We start from the raw sequence: 14841 nt of genomic DNA, 5'->3' as shown, positions 1-14841 counted from the left end.
TGCACAGACGCCACATGTGACTGTTTCCTCTCTTATAAGGTCATGAAGTGAATTATTGAGCCCTTATTCACTTTCAGACATGTATTAGTACCACATTTGCACACCCAACTACGGGTATTGTCCTCATTTATTGTTCTAACCTCTTCTGAAACTCCCCTGTCCTCTTATATCCTAGTGCTGACTGTAAATCTTCACTTTTTTTTTTACTTCCTGTTTTGTCTGTGATGGGGTTTTTTTGGCGGAGAGAGAGCACGAGGGTTCACAGTCTCGGTTCAGTCATAGTTTTGGTTTCTCTACCTGCTTTTTCATGCTGGGGAACTCAGCAACAGAAGCAACCCCTTATTATAATACTGCCACCACAGGCTGGCATGGTAGCAGCTAAGCATGATGGATTGGGTACACGCTCTTCTCAGTAAATGTGGATCACATGATCTTTCATTGGATGCTCCAGTGTCCAATTTTCATGCAATTCATGAATATAGCAAATGAAAATTATTGTTATTATTATTTTAACTCTGGGGCAGCATGCCAATAAAAACAAGTCATGGTCTGGTGCCTGGCGATAGACAAAACAACGTGTGCCTCTTGTGGCACTAAATGGTATTATAAGATGTGCCGGACCGTCCTCATTCATTAGTACAGTATTGTCAGTGGCTCTTTATACTTCCATGTGCTCAGAAGTGGTATTAGTACATAAAATAACTTTTATTTTGCTCACATTCAATGTTTTCAGGATGTTTACAAGTTCTACTTTTGGTTTTATTTGATTTGATTTCACCAGGTTTTTAAGTAGATTGTCATTCTGATTATTTTATCTTTTTCATGGTTCACCGCTGTAGTTTCGGCATTAATAATGTACTGACCACTAGGCCTGTGTTGAAAAAATCGATTTCCCAATTCTAAATCGATTCTCATATTAATTCCTAAAAATCGATTCATATGTCTAAAGATCGATTTTTTTTTTTCTTTTATTTATTTATGTTTTGTTTTTTTTTCATCATTACATTACAACTTTTGGTTATTTTTTTGTTTATCCCCCAAAAAAACATTAAAGTGTTCAGTTATAATTGCATAAATTGTCTATATTTCATTACTTTATATACTGTCTTGGGGTTACATTTGCAAAAAATGCTAAAAACCAAATGCTCAAAAATTAAAAACCAAAATAGACCGAAAATGGAACAAATAAAAACGGAATGTGGGAAAAAATAAAATCGATTTCATCCGTCTCTGTTTGCTCCCTGGATCTGTTTGGTAATTCTGACCCACATGATGTTTCTGAAAGCAGTTCTATCAGCATTCTGGGAGCTGATTGGTCCTTGGTCGAGCATCATTAGCTGCCAATACTTGCTGTTAAATCTCAATATAATACTAGTAGTAATATTTTGCATAACTACAGTCATATAATTCATGCAACAGCTCAAAAAACTGTTTTAATAACACTAACCCAAATCAATATCGGAATCGAATCGGATCGAATCAAATCTTGATAATCGATTCTGAATCTTAAGAATCTGAATCGAATCGATTCTTGACATTTGAATCGATCCCCAGCCCTGCTGACCACCTCTCAAATCCTATTCAGGAGTTTAATCAGCGTGCTTAATGGTTTAGTTTGTTGGATGTGACGTAGGACCAGTGATATAGGACGTGTCTTGGGAGTGTCTAAGGAAGCAGGAGCTCGTCACTGCTCCAGTTGAGGTTGCAGATGTACCCGTTGATCTCTTCCCCACATTTTATCTCTATTTAATCCCGTTGGGGGACCTTCGTCTGGCCTGGAACTGTATAAGAGGAAACATCAGCTGCAGATCTGTGTTCAAACCGTTCCCTTTGCCCCGCCGCCCCCAGGTCTAGCGCCGTTCCCGAGCTCGGTGGTGCCCGGGGAACCTCCGCCTCCGTACTCGCCGCAGGGCAGCCCGGACAGCAGCAGCGCCCCCGTCATCAGCTGCCGGGTCTGCCAGAGCGCCATATCGGTGGAGGGGAAGACGCACCAGCACGTGGTGAAGTGCAGCATCTGCAACGAGGCCACGGTGAGGCCCAGGCGGGCAGATCGGAACGTTCAACCCTCACGGGATCAGATGTTTATCCCTCATGTGTCTCAACGTGAAACTACAAGGTTTATTAAATCCCTGCTGTGTCCGTAGCCGATCAAGAACGCTCCCGTTGGAAAGAAGTACGTCCGCTGTCCGTGTAACTGCCTGCTGATCTGCAAAGTCACGTCACAGAGGATCGCTTGTCCAAGACCGTACTGGTGAGACGAGACGGTCACTTTTCATCCATGTCAGCTGTTTTTTTTTAAATCAAGCTTCCTGTGACAGAGGTGTCTTCAGTATTCACATTCATTACTCAGGTAGAAGTATAGATACTAGACTTTAAAAATACTCCTGTAGAAGTTGAAGTATCATCTCAAGTTTTTTACTCAAGTTAAAGTATAAAAGTACTGGTTTCAAAACTACTTAAATTATAAAAGTAAAAGTAATGTAAGGGGGAAAAAAGCCATTAAGGACAAAAGCCATTGAAAATGAATGTATCTTAGTATAATGCAAATATATTAAAGAACCATATATGTGTACTATTGAGCATTAACATGTGTTTCAGAGAGCAGGAGATATGATGACTAGTTGCCTATAAGTATTGTAATGGTGCAAAAAGTCAAACTTCAGAGGCATGTTATCATTTATCCTAACCTTTATTGGAATGTACATCCAAGTTTAGTTGCAGGAATCTGAGGGAACGGATGTAAGAACAAAACTGGACAAGAACATCTGAAACAACCACAACCAAATTCACTCTATCCGGATGGAGCAATTTAACTGGATAGTTTTTTTTAAAGGCCGAAATGAAATAGAGTAACGAGGCTGTTTTTAAAATGTAAGGAGTAAAAAGTACAGATAATTGCGTGAAAATGTAAAGAGTAAAAGTAAAAAGTCGTCTGAAAAATAATTACTCCAGTGAAGTATAGATAAGCAAAATTTCTACTTAAGTAAGGTATTTGTACTTCGTTACTTGACACTTCTGGTACCCGAAACTACCAACCATTGTTCCTTTTCTGTGTTTTTATTTTTCCTGCAGTAAACGCATCATCAACCTGGGACCGGTCCACATCGGCACGGACAGTCCTGAACCGCAGCATCAGCCCGTCGGCATCAGGGTCATCTGCGGACACTGCTCCAACGTGTTCCTGGTAACTTTCACACAAAGGAATTAAAGAAAAAGTGCAGCTAAAGCCGTCCGTCTGTCCGTGACTGTGACTCATCACATCCTGTTAGAAAGCTGCCGCACAGACAGACTCTCATTTGTTGTTTCCCCTCTCTCTTTCTCTCTCTCTCTCTCTCTCCCAGTGGACGGAGTTCTCAGACCGGACTTTGGCTCGATGTCCTCACTGCCGGAAAGTGTAAGCATCTCTGCAGTCCCTCTTTAGGTGGTTAAACGGTGTTTTTTTTTGGTCTTGTGACACGTGTGTTGTCCCGTCTGTGATTGGCAGCTCTTCGATTGGTCGTCGTTACCCCCGGAGGAGGAGCTGGCTGTGCTTCCTGGTGTTTGTGGTGGTGGCGGCCTCCACGGCTGGACTGCTGGTGTGTATCTGAGGGGGGGCAATACTAAGTACCCCCACTATTCAGCAGCTTCTGGATCCCTCGTTAGCAGCAATGGCCACGGTTACATGATGTTTTTTTAATTCTGAATTACCGTATTTTGTGGACTATAAGCCGCTACTTTTTTCATAGGTTTTCAATCATGCGTCTTATACAAAGGTGCAGCTATTCTGTGGATTTTTCTTCCACCACTCGGGGCGCTCTAACCAGAATTAGAATCAAAACTAAGACAAAATAAATGCAAAGAAGAATACGCTACTTCTTCTTTAGCAGATAGAAGTAGAAGCAGATTTCAAACAGATAAATAAATACCAGTTATTTTCTCTTGGTTCTGTCCCGTTTTAATCAGCAAAGTTGCTGCCGTGTTAAAAGACACTGTTAGGAAAGGATCTATTTAGGTACAAACATGTACCTCATTTACAGTTCAAAATCCTTCTGTACATGTAGTAAATATCTAATCTAACAACATAAATATCTGCGGCTTGCATATCTTTTTTTTTTTTAAATAGAGCGGATGCGGCTTGTATGCAGGTGTGGCTTATAGTCCAGAAAATACGGTAATTATTCAGAATTAAATAATTCAGAATTAAACTATTTTCATTCGAGTTTACATGGAAATAGTCATTCCGAATTGAGGTTTACACAGAAAACCCGTTTGATCGGCTTTATCCAATTCCTCTTAAAGTCTGGGGGTTGGGAAGGTTCTGATTGGATAGGGGGGCGGACCGGAAGTTACGTCTACTGGAAGAAAAGCAAACTACAACTTTGATTGGTTCACAATTTTGGTGTTTCCTGCCATCTGTTCTTTTAATTATTTCCAGGTCCTCCAAGCTATTTATTAAATAAATGTTCTCTGCTCTTGACCACCGTTTACTGCGTGCTGCCATCTTGAAACTTTGTTTGGAAAACCAGCCCAGCGCGGAATATAAGCGTCATGGAGACAGACGGGTGAGGGAACGAGCAGAAAGAAAGACCAGAATTAATTTAAAGTGGAATGAGTTTATACATGATCGCGGAATTATTCTATTTGGATTTAAAATCGGAACAAACCAGCTACTTACTTCGGAATTAAGTTTAATTCGGAATGGCCATTTTCATTCGGAATTAGGTGTTTACATGGTAATTTTTACTCATTTTAAATCAGATTTAATCTTAATTCTGAATTAAAGAGGAATTAAACTTCCCATGTAAACGCACTCAATGAGGTGAAGGATTCATTTCCTGTAGGACTTTATCGCTTCCAGTCGTCACGACGACAAAACGAAGCACCGAAGGGGTTCGGTCAAGGGAAAAACTTAACTTAAGTGAACCTACTTTTCCTGACAAGACGCACCAATATTTAGTTTCCTCCTCGTGACGGGAGGAAACTTTTTTTCTCCTTATTATTACATATTTTAGCTGGGAGATAACTTTTCAGCGGCTAGAGGGCCGAGCTGACCTCTACATGATAGTGTTTTGCCTGATTTAGAAAACAGTCTTTCAAGGCTGATGCCTCAACATAGATAAAGTGTTTTATCCAAAGAAGAAAAAACAAACCTTGCTGGGAGAAACGCTGGGTCGTCCTTGGCCCAGTTAAGAATATTGGCTTGTGGGCACAGCTTCAACCTGGTCGTTGAAAAACCTCCATTCTTTTATCTTTCAACCACATGATGGACAGTTTGACGTCATTTCAACATCTGGCCTCCCATTTGCCTCGAGGCTGCTCTGCTGTACGGAGGAGCTGATGGTTAATTTAGTGTTTGCCAGGTTTTGAAGCAGCAAAACGAGCCCACATCATCCCCCCTCCACTACCGTGCTTTGGCAGCAACTGTCTGTTTACCACTTGTGAATAATAAATGAATAATAGAGGTCAGAATCAACTTTTGTTGGAAGTCCCGAGGTGAAAATATAAACACTGGGGGGACCGAGCCTTTTACCTTGAAGCGGCTTATTTCTGCCCTCGGCATTTTAAAATCTCGGCTAAAAACCTATTTAAGACGGCTGTTAACGCCCAGTAGTGTGATGACACTTTTATCTTATTAGATTTTGTTGTTTTTTATTGTTTTTGATTGTTCTTTTTTATCCTCCTTTTTATATTACTTGCTGTAAAACACTTTGGCACACCGAAAGGCTGTTTTAAAGTGCTATATAAATAAAGTACTTTACATTACATTAACACTAGAATGGTGAACTCCTCCAAAATGTTTGAAAACAGTTTCATAACCCTTTTTTTATATTGATGTGAAGAAATAATTGTTGGTATAAGAACATAGCTTGTGTCTTAGCCTTCTAGCGTTGGGTTCACATGTAAATTCACTGCTTTTATGGAGGTTTAAACATGTTGATGATCAGTTCATCAAGCACCTGGCTACAATTACCTTCTGAAATCTTAGGGAAGCAGTAAAGGGGTTCTTGGTATTGCCCAAATAGTTGTTTCCTTTTTCTTTTTAGATAATTAGCAGCATCATGAGAGAAAAAAAGGGTTATTTTTTGGCCTGGGCTTAGATTTAAAGTTGAATATTTCTCAAAAAAAGCTAAAAGGAAACTTTTTTTTTCCCAATATATTCTTTATTCAAGAAAGCACAAAATAAGATGCGTTTAAATACAATATCTTGAATTGGATTAGTTTTCTTTTTAACAAACAAAACCCACCCACCCACAATACCCATATACTGCTGTAAAAAAAAAATAAATAAAAATAACTAAACAAAATAATAGTAATATTTACAAATTAATGACAGACATTGGGGGCATACACATTCAAGTACATGTCAATATTTAGGTAAGACCAAAAATATATCCCAGGGCTCCATAGGCTTATGATGGAAGGGTCATGGGATTTTTAAAGTACACAATCAAAGGGTTCCACATCTTGTGAAAGTTTCTTGTTAAGCCTGTAGTAAAGTTTTAAATTTTCTCTAATTTCAAGAAAAACATTAATTCAGTGAGCCAAACAGACACTTTGGGTGGTTCAGGAGATTTCCAATGTAAAACTATATTTGTACGGGCTATCAAGGACGCTCTAAAAGGAAACTTAAATAATACGACCAGGGTTTCACAAAGGTTTTTGTTGTTTTTGTGTTTAATTCCTGCCTCGTTGTCCAGGTCAGTACCTGTACCTGTGTTTCTCGTGATGTAGGCAAGGCAAAGCAAGTTTATTTGTATAGCGGTTCCCAAACTTTTTTAGCCACGCACCCCCTTCTATGTCTCAACCCGGTTCACGCACCCCCGATCCCCCACCCAAAAATTTGATGCTTTTTTTTTGTTTTTTGGTATAGTCTTACTAACATGTTGTATTTTAAAATCTAGGCTATTAGTATGTAATCATGATGTTCAAAATAATTCAAAATAAAAAATCTTATTTTTGCATGTAAAACCCCCGTCAGGCGATGTGTCGCGGCAGCTGGATTGTTAAACCTAAATTATGGTTCCGCGTTAAATCGATGGCGTAGCCTACGGCGTAGGGTACGCGGCGACGCACAACGTACGGTGTGCGTCGCCGCGTACCCTACGCCGTAGGCTCTGCGTCGGTGTAACGCGGAACCATAAATCAGCCTTCAGACAACTCATCAAACGGAAGGTGGATGGCGGACATGAGTTCCCGTCCATTATTGAAGTCTTAGACTCCTGCGACAAAGATGTTTTATCCAAGATTAACTGTTTGCATCGTATTCTGATAGCATTGCCTGTTACAAGTTGCTCCGTGGAGCCTTTTTTTAGTCGTCAACAGGACCAGAGCCGTCAGAGCGAAGAGAGAGAGACTGAGGAGCCTCTCGTTGCTCATGTTTGAAAAAGATTTGAAATGTGCATTTTCTGTATTTAACAGCGTTTGTGTATAATGTATATGATTAATAACAGCAGCACGTAATTATAGGCGCCCCTCTGCTCCTTCACCCGCCCCCCCTCTCTCCTCCCCGACACACACACTAGTATGAGCTGCAGCTCCAATGCGCGCCTTCTCGAGCACGCGCTGGAGCGCGAGTGTTTTGGATTGAAGGTAACTTTATGGAGAGGTAGAAAAAAAGAAGAGAGGAAGAGAGAGAAAGAATCGAGGGGAGTGATTGACTGCTCCTTGCAGAAAGAAACTTGCCACTGAGGCGACTATTTGGCTTAAGGTTGGCCTGATGGTTTTATAATAAAACCATCAGGCCGTTTTCTGCATTTTCTGCAAAACGAATAATGCAAACTACAGATCACGTAATTGGCATCCCAGAATAGAGCTTTACCACCGAGGTGGCAAAGCGCATGTGGAGTGCGCTCTGAATTTGGGCACATCACGTCTACCAGCTTTATAGGTCTGGGTAACTCGCAAATATCCAGTGTAACAGTCTTTGTGAGGAAAGATCTATTCTTTGTCTTTGCACCTCCAAAACAGACAAACAGTTGTTGCGTCTTTCTCATGGAAGGTGAAGCTCCTAAACCCGAAGCGCGCACATGATGAGATGAGGTCTCTCCTCCTCCTCCATTTGCACAAATTGATGAAACCAAAACAAACTAAGCAAACGTAATTCATTAGGTAGATAGAGTCCAGTTACTACAGAATAATTACAGAAAAAAATGTGGGCATTATTAGATTGGCGGGCGTGCATTTTGAATAGCCTGCATTTATTTATTCATTAAAATTACAGTTTTTGATTGAAAATTTTACAAAGGAAATGTTTATTTACACATCTTTATTGTGTGAAAAAAAAAAAAAAAGATCAGACAGCCATTACATTTTTCATCTCGCGCACCCCCTAGAGGCAGCTTGCGCACCCCACTTTGGGAATCCCTATAGCACAATTCAACACAAGGTAATTCAAAGTGCTTTACATCAACATTAAAAGCGGCAAGACACAATTTAACAGTAAATAACAAATAAAATGATAAGAAAAGAGGTAAAATAATAAAAAGCACAAGTTGTTAAAAAGTAAGGGCAGTAGAGTACAGCAGGTACATCTCATTCTTACAATGGCAAGAATTACGTTTCTATACGGTCAAAACGTACAAAGACCGGGTCAAATACAGTATTACAAAAGTAATCTGTAACAATTCTTACGGTGAATTAAATCAATTTGACAATTCTATGCCACAATGCCTGTTTCCAGGTCTTATTTCACACAACTGACGAGAATTATGTTTCTATACGGTCAAAACTTACAAAGACCGGGTCAAATACAGTATTACAAAGTAAATAAAAACCAAAAAGTACTTGTGTTTTAATTCCTGCCTCGTTGTCCAGGTCGGTACCTGGAAACCCGCCCAGCAGTCGAAGGGGATCTACGTGTCCTGGGTGCTGCTGATCCTCATCGCTCTGTTCACGCTGGCCAGAACCATCTACTGGAGGTGTCTGAAGATCAGCGACCCCATAGCCAACGTCTCGTAAGGAGGAGAAGGACTCAAGGAAGGAAGGAAGGAAGGAAGGAAGGAAGGAAGGAAGGAAGGAAGGAAGGAAGATGAGATGAGACCAGTAAATGAAGAGGAGCTCCACATGAAAGAAGACGAGGAGCTTGAGTGATGTAGTAGGTGACGTGGAGGGAGAAAAGATGGAGGTATTTGTAGATATGTAGTGAAAGATGGAAAAATTTAATATATTAAAAAAATGTACTCAAACTGGATTAAAAAATATAAAAGTAGAGATGGACAGATGAATTAAAATCAGGCTGAATTTTATGTCACTTTTCTTTGGTCAGTAACACGTTGATGTATTAGGATTTTTATTATTTTTTAAATTTTATTTTCATCTGGTCAGTAGCAGATTCAGGACTTCGAGAAAAAAGTCGAAATGTCGAGATTAATGTTGAAATACAATTTCAAGAAAAAAGTTGAAATGTTGAGAACAATGTTGAAACACGATTTCAAGAATAAAGTTGAAATTTCGTGAATAAAGTCGAAAATTTCGAGAATAAAGTTGAAATACATTTAGACTTTTTTCTCAAAATTGTACTTTAACATTAATCTCGAGATTTCAACTTTTTTCTCGACATTTTAACTTTTTTCTCGACATTTCGACTTTTTTCTCGACATTTTGACTTTTTTCTCGACATTTCGGCTTTTTTCTCGAAGTGCATAATGAAAAAAAATCTTCTTCCTCTAAAATATTATTTTTATTTTTCTCCTGCTTGGGTGTAATACTCTTCCGCACAGGAGGATGCCGCCACCAGGGGGCGTCGCTTTGTCACTGTGAGCACAGAACACCCAAAGAAAAAATAATTTTATTAATTAAATCAAAACAATTAAAGCGTCTGCAGCGTCTGAGCAGGTCACGATGTTGACTGTCGATTATAATTCTCAGAAAGAAATTGGGCCAAAATCTAATCATCTGCAATATGAGAAATTGGTATTAGCTGAGAAAATTTCAATCGTTGCTTCTTTTATTAATTAAAAAAAGCCTCCGGTTTTCTAATCGAGGATGAAAAAACCCAAAACAACCGTTTGTTATCTCCGGTTCGTCTTCTTTCTTACAAAAGATGAGGATCACGTTTGAGAGACAGATGCTGCTTTTGTTCCCACATTTAAATGTTATATTTTTACGACTTCATGCTTTTATTCCTCCCACGTGGGTGTTATTTAAAGGAAAGTAGTGAGAAGGAGAAGCTGAATCAGCCGGAGCGTCAAACCAAAACGGGGAGGAGAATCATGACGTTTGCATCAAAACCGAGGTCCCTCGCTGGACACGAGACGTTTTCATGTTTGGGAAGATTAAATTTGAACTTTCAGCGTTCCTCTCTCGCCACAAACGTCGACCGTTCACCGTCAAACGGACCAGAAACAAGAGGAACAGTTATCAGAGATAACTTTCACACTTAAGGGACGTTTTCTTGAGTGTCTCTGAAGACGTCGCTGATTTAAAAAGTGGTTTAACCGATAGAGTGAATTTACTTTTGTGGGGTTTTATTAGCTTTCGACGATGCTGAGCTCAGTGATCAAACTATTTCCAAAAATGTCATTTAAACTGTCGAACATGTGCATCTTTTGGTTACTATTGACTGTTTTTCTGGGCCAGGGCTGCATTGTTCTTACTGCAAAAGTGAGCAAATACCAGAAATAAGAAGTTCTCTAGGTGTCATGGATCACTGGAAACGCCTCTATTACCTCCCATCACCTTATACGGGGAAGCACAGGCATTTTATTTTGAAATGCAAATTGTAAAGTTTACTGACGGATCATGAGGCTTGAAGTAACTTTTCTTAAATGTTTTATCCTCACTGGAAGATGTGATTAAATCCCTTCCCCATAATGAAATGTAAATATAAAATGTGCTTGTAATAAGTATGAAAATAAAGACGTGAAGCAACGAGCTAACACACGGATGCTTGTAGACGGCATATTTGAAAATTTACTTGCAAGTGTTGATGTGCAACTTTTAAAGGCACTCTATGTAGTAATACCACTTTCCTCTGCAGCTGACATGTCTTGTAAAAACATGTGATACGCTGCCCCCATGTGGTCGAAGGTGGTACTGGTACCCAGAGTGGCTTTAAAGGCTTAACAGTTCTTTTATTTTTATATATATATATAAATATATGTTTGTGTGTGTGTATTTGTACACATATATATTTCCTCTGCTGTGTAGTTATGTTGCAGCTCAGCATTAAGGTCATCTCACTGCAGGATTCTGGGCCAAATTATGTTTTTTTTTTTTTTTTTTTTTTTTTTAAATCTGCTGCCTGATATATGAAGGAAGCTTAAAGCCCCGGGATAAAAGAAATAAAGGTTCCACATTAAAATTCAAAAGAAAATAAAGTATTTCCAAGGTGACACTTAATTCTGCAAAATGCTGCTGCTTTTTTTTTTCTTCTGTCTTTTAATTAAAAGCCCAAAACCGCTGTTTTTATGTTTTAGTCACTAATCTAAATCACGTGAAACCCGGAGCGAATGGTCTCACCGGTGGTGGAAGTCACCTCTGTGGGAGTGTAGATATTTTCAGTGATATGAGAGTAATGTCAGTACCCTCTGACCATGAAATATGTTGCACTACGTTGTACCGAGGTACTACCACTGTATGTTCCTGTCACTGTCTTTTCTGGTGGATGGATTTGTTTTGTATATTGTGAAACAAAGTTATATACTTTTAACAACCCTCCTGTGTGAATGTGTCTCTTTGATTCATTTATCGCTCCTCTGGGAATGATTTTGTGTTTTTTTTTTTTCCATCATCATAATAAGTTATTTTCTGTTGTTCTCCTCTCCAAACAAATAAAATTATAAGAAAAGAGATAAAATAATAAAAAGCACAAGTTGTTAAAAGGTAAGGGCCGGGTTTCCCAGATCAGTTAAGTAGTTCTTAACAGCGAAAGACTTCTTTCAAACCTTCTTAAGGAGCCTGTGAAAGAAAATCGCGTTTCCCAGAGTTGCTCTTAGCTTAAGTATCTCTTTCATTAAGAAGGAAATGAAAGATGCTGCTGACCCAGTCTTTACAACCATCTTAGTGAACAAAGACTCACAGATCCAGCCGCGTCAGGCAAATCAATATCACACCAAGCAATGAAATATTAAAACAATGCACCCCGCACAAATTTTGATCTATTTTATACTTTAGATTTATATTGTTTAGCATTCATTGGTGACAGCAAAGGGAAAAAGAAAAAGAAAAATAAGGAATAACAAGTGTGTTCCTGTATATGCTTTATGCGCACAAATAAAACGATCATCATGAATATCATTTATTTGATAATTTGGCTGCTATACAGCATGTTCTCGCTGCAAATCAACCGCGTCGCCGTGCGCGAAGCAGAACTGTTTTTATGAACGCATTCATGCGTCAGCACTTCAGTCCCCTGGACGTGTGTCGGACCGGGCTGTCCAGGCAGTCGTGACACCGATCCTCCTGCCCGAGCCCGAGCCCGAGCGCACCTATGTGATGACAGGGAAGCAGCAGCTCAAGAACGGGATCCTTTGATGAATCGTTCATTACAGTCTCAAATATAATCAATGGTGTCGGTTTATATTAAAGAATCTTTTTGCCCAGAAGAAAAAAGAGCGAAGACAACGACCCATAACTATTTTCTTCTCTTGAAAAAACACACCTGCACCGCGGGCTTTAGGATAAAAAGACGCGAGTCGGGATGCAGCGGCATCAGAAGAGCAGTGGAATACGTGCGAGGCGGTGCTGATCTCCGCAATTAGAAGCCCTCTATAACTGTAAAAAGAATTTCACTTATCACGGGTTCTTTTTGGAACATAACCCCTGCGAAAAACCAGGGATTGCTGTAATTCCACGTTGCGATTTGCGAAACTCGCCTTCTCTTGGCTCATGTTTTTGAACGCACACACACGCCCACCACGTTTCCTCCCGGTCTCTGCGTGTGGGGAAAAAAAGCCTCACTGTAGCCAGAAATAACGGAGTAACGCACCGTTTGGATGAAAAAGGGTCATTGAATTATATTTATCATCTTAATTTTTCATTATAACGCACAGGCAGCAGGGAATTAGTGCGTTAGGTAGCAGCGCTGCGTGTGAAAATGCGCTGATAGTGATCGGTGATCGATTTGCCTGGCATCGATTGATTTGGTTTCAGAACCGGACAGCTGCTCCAAAGAGCTTCTGAAAGAGCGAAACTAAAGGACGGTGTTAAGAAGTCATCTGGTAAACACCCGTATCTTAGGGTTCTCTCTTAAGTGAAACCTTCTTTGAACCTCTCTTAAGTCCTTAAGAGAGGTCGGATCTGGGAAACCCGGCCAAGGGCAGTAGAGTACAGCAGGTACATCTCATTCTTACAATGGCAAGAATTACGTTTCTATACGGTCAAAACGTACAAAGACCGGGTCAAATACAGTATTACAAAAGTAATCTGTAACAATTCGTACGGTGAATTAAAACAATTTGACAATTCTATGCCACAATACCTGTTTCCAGGTCTTATTTCAAACAACTGACGAGAATTACGTTTCTATACGGTCAAAATGTACAAAGACCAGGTCAAATACAGTATTACAAAAGAATGTAAAAACAAAAAAGTACTGAACTTTTTAATTAAACAAGACGGGGAACTTTTGGAAGTCTGAAGAGGAAAATAATCTTTAACGTAAAATCAAGCTGTTGCATTTTAAAATCATACCTGTAATTGTATTTATTTGAATAGTTTCTTTTTTAAACCTTGCTTTGCACACAACTGTGATTGGAGACTTCTGCAGTTACAACTGGTGGCCACAAGAGGGCAGTAGAGAGCCAGGTTGTTTGTTATGTGACAGTCTGAAGTTTGGACTCAATCTGGAAACATGTGGGACCTGACTTGATCTGATCTTTTCAACCACTGATAACATCTGCACAGTCTCCATTTTCTACCTTTTTAAATATTTCTTATTGCTGATTTTAACGTGCGTTAACAAAGAACTTGAGAACTATTATAATTTTAGCCATCTTTAAAACGAGGTAATTGGTTGAACCCAAATTTAAACTGATTTTTTGTCTGAATCCAGACCGTACGCACAAACATCCAAGATACAATTAATAATTTATACACGTGCGTCTGTCTCCCGTGACTTCATTTACAAACGTCAGTGACCTGCCGCCAGATTAGAACATCTGGTTACTTTCTCTTTTGTGAAATGTCTCTTGGTTTTATCCCTCTGAATTATGGATTTAAGAGAAATTCCCGAGACATCACATAAAATTCTAGCCCAATTAAAAAAATAAAATCAATAAATTGTGTGTGCAGAGATGATTATTGCTCTTTTTTTGTGCTAATGAACACAAGATGACCAGAAGGAGAAACGAGTCGCTGTGTTGTTGGGAATAAGCACTAAAAGACTGTTGCTGCACGTTTGAAGCAGGAATTCTGCAGTATTTTCATCAGTTCCGACCGATTTGCGTGAGGTTCAAGTCCCTTTGACATCACTGTCATGGCCCCTTCTCTCGTTTTCGCTTCCTTCATTCCTTTTTTTAGTCTCTGTCGCCCTGACGTCCAACGTCGACCTGAAGCCGTGAACCTCCTTGTTGACCTGGACCACGCTGCCTTGAAGTGATACGCAGTTGACTCAGGACGACCAGGACGGGAGTCCAACGTTTCATTGGCTGGGTTTTTGTTGATGGGAGACCTCGACAGCCAGGAGACGCTCGGAATCATGGGAACTGGCTTTTAACATGATATAAGTTTCTAAGAGTTTTGGCGATGGCGCCATCGCGAGGTTCTGCCGCTGCTTTGCTCCTCTTGAACCCCTCCGGTCAGGTTGGCCGTTAAAAACAGCACGTTTTTGTTCTTCTTCATGGCTGAAAATGACTGAAACCAGGGCTGGGGATCGATTCAAATGTTAAGAATCAATTCGATTCCGATTCTTAAGATTCAGAA

General features: G+C 39.8%; 1 protein-coding gene across 1 annotated transcript in view; it reads left to right on the top strand.

Annotated features, from left to right (window-relative positions):
- The window catches only part of LOC133420551 (type I phosphatidylinositol 4,5-bisphosphate 4-phosphatase-A-like), a 14656-nt gene extending 3024 nt beyond the window's left edge, over window positions 1-11632 (top strand). The window contains exons 2-7 of the mRNA XM_061710245.1: window positions 1849-2030; window positions 2145-2251; window positions 3073-3184; window positions 3342-3394; window positions 3485-3575; window positions 8794-11632. Coding sequence (XP_061566229.1) covers window positions 1849-2030; window positions 2145-2251; window positions 3073-3184; window positions 3342-3394; window positions 3485-3575; window positions 8794-8937 — 689 coding nt within the window. The 3' untranslated portion in view covers window positions 8938-11632. The remainder of the gene's footprint in view (window positions 1-1848; window positions 2031-2144; window positions 2252-3072; window positions 3185-3341; window positions 3395-3484; window positions 3576-8793) is intronic.
- The last annotated feature ends 3209 nt before the right edge of the window (window positions 11633-14841 follow it).

This window comes from Cololabis saira, chromosome 20 (genome assembly GCF_033807715.1).
Source record: "Cololabis saira isolate AMF1-May2022 chromosome 20, fColSai1.1, whole genome shotgun sequence".
In the NCBI taxonomy this organism is placed as follows: Eukaryota; Metazoa; Chordata; class Actinopteri; order Beloniformes; family Belonidae; genus Cololabis; species Cololabis saira.
Note: the sequence above shows the minus strand (reverse complement) of the source record. Positions and strands in the feature narration are given on the sequence as shown.